Source organism: Silurus aristotelis, assembly GCF_946808225.1.
Source record: "Silurus aristotelis genome assembly, chromosome: 15".
NCBI lineage: Eukaryota > Metazoa > Chordata > Actinopteri > Siluriformes > Siluridae > Silurus > Silurus aristotelis.
The window spans coordinates 15,892,250-15,907,666 of NC_139588.1; the positions used below are offsets into that span (position 1 = coordinate 15,892,250).

Consider the following 15,417-nt stretch of genomic DNA (forward strand, 5'->3'; position numbering starts at 1 on the left):
AGGCAGGCTAATGTTCGTTATTTTAGCATTGGCAGCTCAAAAAACTCCCTCCTACACTTCGACACAGTGGGACTTCTTCTATGGAATTGCCTAAGAATTAAAGTGAGTCTTTTTTTTTTATTTATTACAATCCCTAATTTTAAATAATACCTTGTAATATAAACACAACATATACCTCCAGTATGGAATTTTCAGTAAATAACCTAGCAATTCATAAAATTGTAGTTTCCTATAGCTTCATGTGTCACTTTTACAGCTGGGACATACAGTATGAAAAAAGCTTGAATAGATATAGGCCTGCTATATATTCCTATGATTGTCTGAGAGCAAAGAACAGGACTGGAAGAAGTTAATCTGTGTTAGACAGATGGAGCTTTAACTCTGATCCTCCCTCATGTAGAGCTGCTTCTGTCTATATAGGATGGATTGCTGTAAAGGACAATACGAGAGTGAATGATCAGAGACAGACAGATGGGAGTTTTAATTCTTAAACTAGCTGAATGGTATTTACTCTCATACAGTGCATACACGCTCATTTAATAAGTGTCATGAGCATATCTTTGAGGGGAGAGAGAGAGAGAGAGAGAGAGAGAGAGAGAGAGAGAGAGAGAGAGAGAGAGAGAGAGAGTGTGAGAGAGAGAGAGAGAGAGAGAGAGAGAGAGAGAGAGAGAGAGAGAGAGAGAGAGAGAGAGACATTAACATAACAATTACTTAACAATATAGGGGACATAGGACAAGGGACTCTTTTTCTATCTCTGTGTTTGTATTAAATAACCATATGATGATCATTAGAATTAGAATTAAATATTCTTTATACAATTAGGTGTAAAACAAACACATAAGCACATTGAATTTATAATAATAATAATAATAATAATAATAATAATAATAATAATAATAATAATAATAATAATAATAATAATACAACTCATGGTTATCATTTGTTAATTGAAAACAATACAGACAAAAATTAGGTGCATCTGTCCACATTAAACTGCACATCCGTCAAAAGGGGGCGCTGTTTTACCCATTAGGCAGAATTGGTTCTACAGTACTTATGATTTTTTTTCTGAATGAGCACATTTTGATAATCAGATAAAAAATTACTTTTTTAAAAAATTTTTTATTAAAGTGTTTGTGTATTTATCAAGAGAACAGTCGATGAGAAACTTCCATTTGCAGAAAATGTTTCCATTACCAGGAAAAAGTTTATAACATATTATTAGAACTATTTTAGGCTTTCATGGTATGGATGTGAAATTATATAAACGGTTTAGCCTGTTCTGGAATAGTGATCTCATGTGTTTATATTTATTGTTTTTTCCCCTCTCAGTCGTGTTGTCTGTGTGTATCCTGTTCTTGTTGTGAATGCTGTAATAACTGTGCGACGTGTTCTGAATGCGTTTGATTGGTTTACGGCTGTCGGAGCTGATGCCAGGGTCACGAAGAGCAAACCTTCAGTGATTTTGGTTGTTTCAGGTTTTACGCTCCAATTTCCACCCCCTTCGTGCCCAAGCTACGTTTCTTACGGTTCCTTCCGCGTGCACGCGCGTGCGTGTGTGTAGGGTAGTGTGTAGTCTAGCACGCGTGTAGTCTTCCATACTGATGAGAGGAGCCGCGGGTGTCGCGCGCGCGCGCTCCCGTTGACGTAGCGAAGAAAAGCGCGGCCGCGTGCATCGCCGGCGCTCCGTTTCCATAGCGCGCGCGCGCGCGCCGTCTTGCGCAATGTGACGGAGAGATTCTTGTGACGGTCCGCACGGGGCCAGGAGTCGGTGTCGCGTCGCAGATTGCTGCTACTGTTGCTAGGAACCCTAACCGGGAAAGGGGGAAATATGACTTATTTCTGCTCCGCTCGTTTCGCGCGGTGTTGCACGCGCGCCGCTGAGAAATAAAGCGCGGTGCGCGCGCCCGTCCGTCCGTCGCGTCACGAGCCGAGCCGTGTTCGTCATCCGCGCGTCGGGAGGAAAAAGCCGCTCTCCGGATTTGTGAGCGCGAAAAGGCACGAGCTACAGTGATCGGCGAAAGAGAGATAGATAGAGAGAGAGAGAGAGAGAGAGAGAGAGAGAGAGAGAGAGAGAGAGAGAGAGAGAGGGCGGGGGTCCGAGCTTCAGGTAGACAGAGGGACGGTGAGAGACAGGACAGACGGACAGACAGAGTCAAATCCGCGGCCAAAAGGAGTAAATACCGCTGGCGACTTACAGTCACAACTCCCGCGGTCGGCACGCTCGCGCCGTGGCGTGCGTGGGAATCGGACGCTTTCCGCCCTTTTACGACGCTGAACCGGGTACAGCTTGTGCATCAGCTGGCATCACGGAGGATCGATGCTATAGCCTCTCTCTACATCATCCCTCTTCTCCGTTATACCACATCCGCCGTTCATGTGAGGGCTGCTTTTGGGTCACATGTTCTAAACCTCCCCCAAAAAATCGGACCGATTATATTTTTTATTTTTTTGAGACCGAGCCGGAAATCCGGGCGCCTTTGATCGCCGCTCGATAAGATCCGTTTCGGAGCGCGAGATCAATCGGCGCGTGCGGGGCTCGGTGCGGCTGCTTGTGTGAATGAACCCCTACCTTCCTCCTCTCTCCACCGGGAAACACTTTCTCTCCTGTTCACTCCAGATATGAGGAGAGGCGAGTGAAGATGGATGGGATTATCAGCATTTTGGGGCTTGTTACGCTGATCCTGGACGGCATTTCCGCTCAGGGGGTGTACGGTAAGTCAATCGGCTTGAACGTGACCTTGGACAAACAATCAACAACAATAATTAGGACATTACCGTCTCTTCCGCGTGCGGTACATCTATAGGTGATGACAGCTTTCTGTTTTGCGTGAGTAATGCTGATTCACGTGATATTTGGACACAGGTCATCGACGTGCATTGATTTACCATCTGAAATGATCAATCAGATAATGATAAATGCAAACTATTGGCTGATTGACGCTCATTATGTGTGTTTTATTGACTGAACGTTTTGTCAATACAGGCCATAAATAAAGTATTGGCTCCCTCAGAATATGAACATTGGCCTGTTTTTCAGCATCACTCCATAGAATTCATACTTTCGTTATTATTGTTACTATAAATTGTTTTTATTAAGCCTGAAGATTAGCTCTGTAATATGTGCATTTAAGACTAAAGTGCAATTTCAGAGCTAGTGGCCTTCTGGAGTGCACTGATAATGCAACTAGTGTCATTCTGGTGGTACATGTGTGAGTCCTTGCATGGGGAGCTGAGTGAGTCTTGCATTCGTATGAATCATAATGGGCACTGTGCAAATGTCATAGGGGGGAAAAGCAGCGTTCGCTCAGAGCCAGTGTTGCTTGGGGCAGCTTGTGGCAGATCCGGTCAGACTATAGGTCATGCTCACAGTGGCTACAGAACGATTCAACATCTCAACCACATCAGTTCACAGTATCAGTGTTGCAGCATGCTTCACTGAGGTTCTGTTGAACCATGAGCGAGGACTTTAACCCCAAGTGCAGGAACGGATATGTCCAAATGAGATGGACTTTGGTTCAGTATAAAATTCTATAAGAACAAAGCAGTCGGTGTGGAATTGAATTTGAGTGGGTATTATTATTATTGGAGTTATTACAGACCGGATTAGCCAGAGCTACTGGATAGTGGGTTTGGACTCTTAGGCTAACTATTATGTTATCAATCATATGTGATAACACGCAAGAGGCCTACTAAGCCATTGTAATAGGAGATTGCATGAGAGCTGAGTGGCCAATTCATTATTGCCAAGGTGTACCACTTATGGGGCAGAAGCAATTCATTTAAATGAGACTGAGGTATGGGATCTGCTGATAAAATGTAATTGAACTCATTTCATTGGCCCAAAGACAGAGTGTTTTATAGGTGTTGTAATTATCGCCCATTGTTGGCCAGAAAATGGTTAAGTTAGCTTTCTTAATAGACTGGAAATTGACTCCAAATTGGACCATTCAGTATTAAGTAAAGCTTATTATTTTGACCAAATAGATGTTTTTGTTATTCTGTTGCAGTTACTGATGGCTTATTCAAACAAGAGAGCATCAAAGAAATAATTGGAGGCCATGAAAAGCACAACAGATCAACCCCTCTGGTTACATGTTTATGTTTGACAAATTAAAATCAATTTAGGTGCAAAATTCCTGTGGTGTTTCTGTCTTTTGCTGTATACGTCGAATAAAATTCAGTCGTTGTTGCGGTTATGCAATAACAGTTTCAGAATTTTAGCTTAGAATTAGCTTATATTAGGTTGTCGGTGCACCAATAACTTTAAGGGTGAAGTGTAGTTAATTTCCGTGCTTAATTTGTAGAAAAAAAAATAAATCGACAAAGATTTCTCATTGCAAATTGAACACTACAAAGACACTGTGGTTTTGTAAGTCAGCTTTAATGAAAAGCATAAATCAAGGCACTGTTGCATGTGAATGAAAAATAAAACTGCAGAAACACGAAAAGCACTGGTTCTCAATGTTTGTTTTTCACTTTTGGTACATGGCCCATTCTTATCTTAAACTTAGTTACAGATTTTTTTATTTTTTTTCATTTTTTTGTTTGTTTGCCATAAGAATTAAACATATGTCATTTCTGTGTTACTGCACTTTGATAAATCCAGTAAAGTGCCAGGTATTTTCCAGTAATATAAAGGTTCAGAGGAAAGGACACGTCCCCTGTTCTCCTGTTCATTCATGTAATCATCCAGTCAGCCCAACAATTTACAGCATCACAATGCATAAAATCACACAGATCCATGCCTTGAGGTGGATGAGCCTCAACAGCAGAACACCACATCAGATTGTATTACTGTGAGGCAAGAACAGGAATCAGATGCCACGGTGAAATATGAGGAACTAAAACATTAAACACTGCCAGTTTTTTGTTGCTTTTTCTTTCATGCAGGTGAGTAAGTAGTCACACCACAGGACAATAAAAAAAGACCACATTCATTACTTCGAGCACACAATGCTGAGTAAGGCATTTAGAGCAATAACTGCCTGGTCAGGGTCGATGTGGTTTCAATTATGAGTCTAATTTTTCATATTTTGGGATAAAGTACCAACTAAATTCATTAGAAACTATTGTGGGCAGGTGCAAATACAAAAAAAAAAAAACCTGTTCAAGCTCAACCCATCATGTGTATTTGAGGAATTCACAGGCAGTGTCTCTTCATTTATTATATGTATATGAAGGTATACGTATATGAATATTGGAAGACTGACTTATACACTGATCAGGCGTAACACTATCACATTATAACATTATGAGGGGTGAGTGAATAACACTGATTATCTCTTCATCATGGCACCTGTTTGTGAGTGGGATATAGTAGGCAGCAAGTGAACATTTGGTCCTCAAAGTTGATGTGGCCCTTGCAAGGTTTGACGAGGGCCAAATTGGGATGTTTAGATGACTGGGTCAGAGCATCTCCAAAACCGCAGCTCTGGTGGGATGTTCCCTGTCTGCAGTGGTCATTATCTATCAAAAGTGCTCCAAGGAAGGAACAGTGGTGAATCAGCGACTGTGGTGGCCAAAGCTCATTGAGGCGCACTGGTATGGTCTGATTTAACAGACAAGCTTCTGTAACTCAAATTGCTGAAGAAGTTAAAGCTGTTAATGCTCGATGGGTCAAGACTGTTTTGGCAGCTAAAGTAGGTGGTCATAATGTTATGTCTGATAGGTGTATAAACCTCAACTGATTTTAATGCTTATTAATTTAAATCACACAGAAATGTTCAGACCTGTAACATAGATTATAAGAAATAGAAAATCTGAAGTAAAAATTGACAAAATGGCGCTCATAAGCTGAGGCAGTGCTAAAGGTAAAAATGGAATCACTTGAAGAGTTAGCACATGCTGAGCTTCTGTATGATTATTATAAAAAAAAAAAGGGATGTAAGCTTTTTTTTAATAGGTTTTGTTTGCCTCTTCTTTTTAAATCCCGGGTAACACTTCAGAGCCAGCATTAATTCAACCAATAAATAGATACTGTGCTATTCCTGTGCATGTCCAAGTTTTGTCCATGCTTGGATTGCTTGCTACTGGCATGTTTCAAAGAGTGGTAAGTGACCGATGCAGTGTGTCTCAACCTACAATGAGCCGTATCCTCCCTGCTGTGCTGCATGCCTGAATAAACCAGAGCACAATCCTCCTTCAAAGTCTGTAGTGAGGATGTGGTTACTACGAGTAACCACACTCTGTGAAGCAAAAGTTTCTGGTGCAAATGGGAGAAATCGAGCCATCCATTTATTTTACACAGAAGGCTTCATTTTCCTTTTTTTCCCTGACATTTTTGTTTTAAACTTGGAACTAATTTCCCATATAGTAGCTGCAATGTCCTTCACCTCTCCAAGAAGATTGTCCCTGCATTACTGAAACAGTACAGAACATGAATTGTGGTTTCTCCCCATATTTTAGTGCCATGAGTGGTTTTGCTGCCAAATAATAATTTTTTTTATTCTCATTCCAATCTCTGCCTCCGAGAAATGTCAGTTCAGTATTCATTTTGTGCTTTCTGCTCTGTGAGTTTTACCTTCTATTACTTCTATCCCCCCCCCCCCCCCTTTAGCTGTCACTTAATGCAAATCAGCTGTGTTGTGCAGACGCCTGGTAATTTACCTGTGATTGGCATTCATCAACATACGTGTGCAAGTATGAAAAAATTAATTTCCAAAATGCTTGTATTTCAAGAGGACAATTTTGGTTCAAATTTGGCTTGTGCAAACAAACACACACAACATATAACATTTGACCCACAAGACTACTAAAAAAATTATTAAAAGGGCACAGTGTTGGCGTTTCTACCTCTAGCTTTTTCGATCCAGTGTTTCATGAACCATAGTGGTGTCGTTGTGGAAAGAAGCCAAAACACACAAAAAAACCCAGCAATGTTTCTGGATTAGACAAAACACAAGAAATATAAAAATTAATACAGATATGGATTGAGATATATATAGACATTTATATATAAACAGATACTTCATGTTTTCAGCTCTTGATAAACATAAAAATGAGCTGTGCAAACCTGAGCATTACTCGCCAAACATCTAAATACTGTTTAGATATAAATAGTCTGTGGCACCTAAAAGAGCAATTTATACTCTTTTATAAACAACAATGTATTCCAGTGGACTGTCGTCTTCATTGGTGATGGCTGGTCATGGTCTTATTCGCAACTGTAGTCGCAAAATACGTGTATAATGAGAGTGTAAGTATTAGGAGCACCCTTGTCAGACTGTAGATGTAGCATGAATTTACACAAGCTGACTACTATTGCAGCACTTTACAGTAAGACACAACTGGCTCGGAATCGAAACTCTTCTAAAGTATTGATAGTTAAAGCATTAATAGGAAAAGCAAATTTTATGCCGGTTCTTATCAGGTTCTTCTGTCATTAGGTTATGTCACTGCTCCTCTGCTCAGTCTCTTGCCTTCTCCTCATGGGTCACCGCACCAGATTATCACACATACAAACAAGTGAATACAGCTAGATTGCAGCCCCTAGCTGATTTAATATGGCATTACATGATTAATTGTTGTTTCTGTTCACCCTCCTATCCGAAGCCTGACTACGCTTACAACATTCATTTGGTAATTTTCTGTGTTTTTGTGTTACAATTCAGCATGGCCTTTCTGTCCTACTTGAGGCCAGCTGCACAACATAAACACATTTTAGGCAGATTTTTCGATCACTAATGCTAATGAGTTTGGACAGGAATTGGCAAATAACACGATTTGGAGCCATAAAGATATTTCTTTTTTGCTCGAAACAGCCTTTGTTACCTGTGAATAGCTCGTGTGTAGAAGCATTTATGCAAGCATTATTTGAATTCAATTGAAAAAGCTGAAAAAGAAAGAATTTCTGATTTCAGATAAGTCGTAGAAAAGCAGTTCCAATGAATAATCGTTCAGAGAGAGGCAGGACATTCACAATGTTCTTTACATAGCTCAATAAGCCTGCAAAAAATGGGTGCTTATTTAATGTATTCTTTGTTTCACCTAAACAGTTATCAGCTCGTTACACTCACACCATGTGGTTGTAAGCTGGATTGAACAATTGCTAATACATCAGATCTAGCTCAAGAACAGCTCGCGATTTAGCTTTTCAAATGGATCAGAGGGTCTGCCGTACTGGAGCAAAAATCTGCAGTAATTAGAGCTTACAGTGAAGGCACTACCCTATAGTTTTAGCTTCAGATGCTCCACCTACACTTTTCTGGCCTCATGCTTAAGGATGTTTAAGGTTGCTATTAGTTTGAAATTTTCATGTATATGCACATGTATGTACTAATTTCTATAAGAAATTATGTCAAACCTTTAGGCACCACTATGTATTGAGCATGCTGAATGTATGTATAAATAGATTGCTTGGTAAGTAATAAACATAAATGTTGTAGGGCAATGTGGATAATTTGTAGAAATGATGTAGATAAAAAAGCTTTGTCAGCTATAAGGTTTATACTGGAAGAAATAATATAACACTGCCATACAATGAGCAAGATATAGTTACTAGCACCACCATGTGACTAGCATGCTAACTGAAAGTATAAATAAAATGCACAATCACAATCTTGGAAATGGAGATAATATAGCTTTGTCAGCTAGGGGTTTTCAGTGTTGTCAGCTGGAACCATTATTTGTGCACTTTTCACCGTTTTTATTAGGCACTCTACATGGTTCGCATGCTTTTGCTAAGAATGCAGTTTAATGTGCAGACTGAAGGAAATGTGTGTACTGTATAAAAGGAACCAGCTTTTGACTACAATCTGGACACTAATGGCCGTTTTACGCATACTTTCTTCAGAGCAGGCTTTCTAAATTATTGGAACAGTACACTGGAGGAAGGATAGAAATATCTGAAGGTTTTACTACCCCTGCAGCAAATGTCCAGCAGTGTTGAATAAGAATAAGAATAGAAGGGGTAAGTATTGAAGGCAGCGTTAATGCTGCTGCTATGATGAGATAAAGCTTTAGAGGAGCGGTTATCTAAGTATCATTGCTACAGGAGTGAAGTTATTAACAGAGTGTTTACGCTTTAAACATAGTTTAAGCTATACAGTACTGAGTATAGCATAATGTGTGTTTTTTTTTTTTTTGTTGAGACAATGCTCTCATAGATCTTTATATTGAACACTACATTGAGTAAGCTGCATAATATAGTATGCTGGGGCTTCCATTTTAGCTTGAGAAAAACAGCAATAATTGCATCATCATATCTCCCAAAATTGTAATGTGTATAAATAATTGGTTTCCGGGAAAGTAAAATGCTAACAATGCGTGGTGGACAAAAAAACGTCTAGAATCTGATGAATAAGAGCACAGTGTGAAGACCACAAACATATCTATACATTTGCTTCAACATCACCCCTTTTTTTCTTGCTTGGTTGGAATGAAGATGAAAGCATAAAGGAAGCCAGGCAAAGCAAAGTCTCTCTGCTGCATTCAGACAGCATTTCCTGGCTGAATCAGTCTGGGCGATTAGAAAGTACATAGCTGCAGAAATGAGACGCTACATGATATTGCAAAATGCAGGATTGAAAAATCTAGTGCTACATTGCATTACCTGACTGTCAAAACAACTACCTAACACCAGAACGGGGCTGCTGACAAGGCTCATTGATGCACGTGGGGAGCGAAGGCTGGCCCGTGTGGTCCGATTCAACAGACGAGCTCCTGTAGCTGAAATTGCTGAAGAAGTTAATGCTGTTAATGCTCGATGGGTCAGGACTGTTTTGGCAGCAAAAGGGGGAACAACACAATTTTATGCAGCTTGGCACAATGTTATGCCTGATCGCTGGCCATAAAGTTATGCCTGGGCGGTGTGTACTGTATGTTATGGGCTTCTTCTGCTCATCTACCTCAATGATTGATGTATGCTGGGATGCTTTTCTTCTCAGCATGGTGGCATGTGTGGGTATTTGAGTAACCAGATGCTTCTTGGCAGTTAAATGAAAAACAAACAAAAAAAAAATTTCTTCTGACCTCACTTTTCAACATGCCGTTTCCACTCACAGTGCCTCATCGCACATGATGTTTTTTGTTTATCGCACCATTCTGTGTGTACCACTTACTATATTGTTGAGGAATTGCTGTGTGTAACAGTTCAAGCTGTACGTTCTTATATATATATAAATAATGATTTCAAAAAAGCTTGAATTTTTAAGATATTTATTGTCGTTCTCAGATAACACACAAATCTGCCACATCCTGCATCTCTGTTAAAGCATGAGGCTTTTTGTTTTCAAAACAAAAACAAAATTCATGTTATCACCTGTTTCTACTTGCCGTTCACCACCCTACCCTCTTGTTCAATAGGCCTCCTGCTGTTCCAGATACAGTATGTTGCTGGTTGCTGTGTTAGGATTTTATTTTCAGAGAGACTTCTGACAAACTATGACCCAGCCTCGCAGACTGTGCATGCAAACACTGCAGCAGAAAGATGATAACGAACACCACACATTTTAAACGTGTTGGTCAAGAAAGAGAGAAGAGGTGGATTTCTTTCTTCCTTTGTTTTTGTGTTTTCTTTCTTCGTTGTTTTAAAGGTGACAGGAACTTTCTGTTCCTATTAGCACTGCAAATCCTTACCATTCCCTTTCCCTCCCTTCATCGGTTACTTCTAAACTCAACTCAGCTTCTTGGATATCTTTTCATGAGCTGCTTCAGATGCTGGACTTCTAAGCTATGCAAATGTATTCGACGGGTGAAACTAAAGCAGCCTTTGTTGCTTTCCAGAGCCTCCTCCAGAGTCCTTCATCAATTCCCTTGGATTGAGACCCTCACATTTCCTACAGTAATGAGAAGAAACGAAAGACTAAAATGATTTCGCCTGCTTGAACTTTACCAAGAAGTCTACGGAAGCACGTAGAGCTATTCTAAAGACTGATCAGGGTTCTTTTGCTCATGGCTGAGTCAGATGGCTTTGTCTTGATTATGTGGACATTTCTGTGGAGGATTTATGTGGAAATTACTCGGTAATGAATATCAGCTTTATGTGGCTTGCTGCTACTTAATTGTGTAATGAGGATTTTATTCCAAAATATTTCTCATAAATATTTCAGAAAATAAAGTCTTTGTTTCAGCTTGATTGATGTTAGGGGCTTTCTGCAAGATGAGGGTGTGTGATGTGCTGGTTTATTTGAAGATTAGGGCCCACAGTGCACTGGATAGGATCAATGGACACATCTTGTCTCTAAGATCAATAAGGTGACAAAAGTCTTTGGTACTCTGTGTGTGCTGTCATCTACCAAAATCTGCCAGCATTGACCTTCTTTTGTTATTGAACTGAACAAGAGAAAAATTGGAAAAATCCTGCTGTGTCAAATCAGCACTAAAATAAACAATCAAGGTGTTCAGCACCACACCGGTGTTTCACTCATCCTTTAATGCACATTTACAAAATGACACGTTGGCCCTTTGGTCGTTCATAGCATATGACCATTAAGTACATTTCCAGGTTTTATTGAATGTATTGCTTCCTTAGTGCAGCACCTTTGCTTATTAACACTCCATTGGCTTAAAAAAAATGTTCCACGATCCACTGTGATGTTTGTAGGTGGCCTCCCGTTGATTAAGATTGTGCTGATGACACGGCTGAGCGAGCGTTTGGCATGAGACTCATTGGCAGTCTCACGCTACTCTTCCGTTGTGTGGCTCCCACACATCCTACACATCCATTCCATGTGCAGCTCCTGTCTGAAGTGATGTCTGTTGTCATGGAGACAAAATCCACAGCACCCTCCTACTCAGACCCCAACTTCCTTGTTTTTTCCTGCTCTTTACATGCCAGGGAATAAATCGCTGAAAAGAATGCGAAGTGATTGCAACCCGAGAGTCCTCATCACCCCACGCAAGCATTGCGCAAGAGAGTTAGAAGAGGCTTTGCAGGAAAAAGAACCAAAAAAACAATAATAATCTCCCAGGCAACTCGAAGGGGCTACTTATCTCACTAGCAATCAGGCTTTTAAGCAGCTCTGACAAGCACAGAGCAAAACTGAGCCAAGCGTGTTGACGGTGATGCCTTGGAACGCCTCAAATGTCGATGATGTACAGCTGATGACTGGGGGGGGGGGGGGGGGGGCGCAAACATATCTCTCCTTTTACTCGCACTTCTGTCTCTCATACTTCCGTTCTCCTCCTCGCTCTTCTGCACCAGGGAGTCAGACAGCAACCAGCATGGCATTGTTGCTTCTTGCCTTTCACTCTGGAGAAAAATCTGTGTTTTGGCTTGTATGTAGGCCAGCCGAGACGGAGAGACACAATTTAATGGGTTTTGTGCAAGTATCCGTAGTCTGGTACATCAAATAAACGTACGCAGATTCATCAAGGCATGGAAGAGACTCCATTAGTGCATATGTGACAGCGTGATTATGCATGTGATTAAACTCCCAAGCACTTGCAAGCTCTTTAAGGCCATCAAACGTCAGATTCATTGGGTGGAAGAAGCACAGAGTAATTGGACTCGGTAGGCAAACAACAAGACGGAGTTACAACTCGCATTAGAAACTTTACTGATGAACAACTGTATCATGAGAGCAGTGATAGTACTGATTGCAGTTACAGTTTCCAAATAATGCTTTGTTTTTGTTTTTTTTTTATCTGGGGAAAATAAATGCCCAAATGTTTGCCCACCTGACAATCACACCCATGTGTATTTGTTAAACATCCCAATTCATCTTTGGCCCCGTTTTGCTACTATAATGAGCTCCACTCTTCTGGGAAGGCTTTCCACTAGATGGAGCATGACTATGAAGATTTGTGCTTATTCAGCCACAAGAGCTTTAGTGGGGTCAGGTAAAGGGGCCTGGGGTGGGTTTTAAGTCCTGCCTTGGTATACTATGTCTATTGTCATGCTGGCACTATTTTGGGCCTCTTAGCTTCAGTGTAATGCTAGAATGACACATCCTCTTAAATTGTTTAACTATGTAACACCAGTTTGGGGAAGAACCAAACATGGGTGTGATGGTCAGGTGTCTACAAATGTGTCTACAGGTGTTTGGTGTATGGTGGGCTTGTTTTATTTAACATCTATTTTTCTAGAATCTGGTATGCATTATACACAACCAAGACATTCATCCTCGATATTCAGGGATATTACTTACTGTCATGGATAATGCCTAATAAATTAATTATCACAAAGCAGGAATATAAGATTATAGACAGCTCATGTAGTATTAGCAGCAGAAATTATGAGAACCCCCATGATTAAATTTTGATAGATTAAAATGGATTGCTTATGCCTCTTGATGCATCTCATTTTAAAAAGTTTTTTTACTTCTATCATCGGTATGAGCATACATTCTTCCCCCAAGTAATGACGTGCGTAATGAATTTTTTCTTCTTCCATAAATATTTCTTATGCCTGTCAGAATGAGTTTTATTGCTCAAACCAGATTTCAATAATATTTAATCAGCCAACTAAAACAAGAAATGTTTGGATAGATTACAAATAAATGCGTTTTTTTTTCTTCTTGTTTGTTTGTTTTTTTACTGCAGTTTTTTATATAATAGATAATTTTATATAACTAGTAACCAAGTATAGAAATGTAAGATCATGTTCTTATAATACAAAAATAATTTTAGATTAAAATTTTAGCCTCTCTCTCTCTCTCTCTCTCTCTCTCTCTCTCTCTCTCTCTCTCTCTCTCTCTCTCTCTCTCTCTCTCTCTCTCTCTCTCTCTCTCTCTCTCTCAATTACTCTCAAGGATTTCACATTTACCACAGGGTAGCCACAATAAGTAAACTCATCTACTCCAGTGTCCTCATTCTTGACATTCTCGGGACCTTTTGCTCCACATTTCCTTATACTTAGCTAGTAGGAGGGAAATGGCCGTGCTGGGTAATATTATGTGACCCTGCTGCTTAAAACCAATTATTCCCTACTAAATCGCCACAGTTAATCTACCATATCCACTTAGAAACTTCATTTAACATTATAGATTATTTAGTAACTACATGAAAACATGCAGCTGTCACTATGGCGCAGCAGGGATGCTGATTCCTCACAGTCTGAGCTTTAGTTACTGTCTACTTAGTTATGCATATTGTGCCCTTCTCTACATAAAATTCCTCTTTTTACTCTTGTTCATCTTCCCCTACCATTTGCTTTAACCCTCCAGCAATATAAATTATATTACTAATTTTCCTATCGAAAAATTTAATGGAAATTGGAAATTAATGACAATATTCAGCATATATCTCGAGATGGAAATACAAAAAACTACAAATGTTTTGTGAAAACATATCGGTTATACATCTCAGTAATAAATAGTACAATACATTGGAGTTCTATATTTGTATGAAAAGGTATATAATTTAATATACTGTAATATGATATTCAATTCCCAGGATACTTGACATTTGAAATTAGATTAATGAAATCTGCAAGGTATGGGGAAAATACTATTATCATTTTAACAAAAGAAAAGCAACCGCTGCATATTTTCTTCAGTACTTCCTGAATATAACTAGGTTTGTATAATTCAGATCAATCAGACTGTACATTCAGGCTTTCCCTTTAAACTTTTTTAATGATTGTATGAAATGATGTATTTATTACAATGTATAGAACTGAAATATCTTTCATAGCAGGAATCTTTAAAAAAACATTTATTTCATAGTGCTCCACCAATAGCGTATTGCTCAAAAAGTGTTGATAAGTTTTCTATATCTGCACAGCTTTGACATTAGTAATGGTGGAAAGTCAAGTCATACATTTATATTAATGCAATTGTTTTACTTGCCTACAAAAATCGTTTGATGGACTCAATCTAAATCTTTCAATTAACATGAGAAAAATAAGTATTTAAAAATCCTGCTATTTTGCAAGTTCTCCCACTTAGAAATCATGGAGGGGTCTGAAATTGTCATCGTAGGTGCATGTCCACTGTGAGAGACATAATCTAAAAAGAAAATCCAGAAATCACAATGTATGATTTTTAAACTATTTATTTGTATGATACAGCTGCAAATAAGTATTTGAACACCTGAGAAAGTCGATGTTAATATTTGGTACAGTAGCCTTTGTTTGCAATTACAGAGGTCAAACGTTCCTGTAGTTTTTCACCAGGTTTGCACACACTGCAGGAGGGATTTTGGCCCACTCCTCCACACAGATCTTCTCTAGATCAGTCAGGTTTTTGGCCTGTTGCTGAGAAACATGGAGTTTGAGCTCCCTCCAAAGATTCTCTATTGGGTTTAGGTCTGAAAACTGGCTAGGCCACGCCAGAACCTTGATATGCTTCTTACAGAGCCACTCCCTGGTTATCCTGGCTGTGTTCTTCGGCTCATTGTCATGTTGGAAGACCCAGCATCGACTCATCTTTAATGCTCTAACTGAGAGAAGGAGGTTGTTAGCCAAAATCTCACAATACATGGCCCCGGTCATCCTCTCCTTAATACAGTGCAGTCGCCCTGTCCCATGTGCA

At 39.6% G+C, this 15,417-nt stretch overlaps 1 protein-coding gene across 2 annotated transcripts in view; it reads left to right on the top strand.

Moving 5' to 3' along the window:
- Positions 1-1,192: 1,192 nt before the first annotated feature.
- Positions 1,193-15,417, top strand: part of LOC310737716 (MAM domain-containing glycosylphosphatidylinositol anchor protein 2) — a 194,891-nt gene continuing 180,666 nt past the window's right edge. Inside the window, exon 1 of one of the 2 annotated variants that reach the window (XR_014536877.1) lies at positions 1,193-2,716. Coding sequence is in view for 1 of the 2 variants with exons in the window: in XM_083562244.1 (XP_083418370.1) it covers positions 2,644-2,716 (73 nt within the window). In the remaining variant the exon portion in view is untranslated. The remainder of the gene's footprint in view (positions 2,717-15,417) is intronic. The other variant, XM_083562244.1, reaches the window with a different exon arrangement.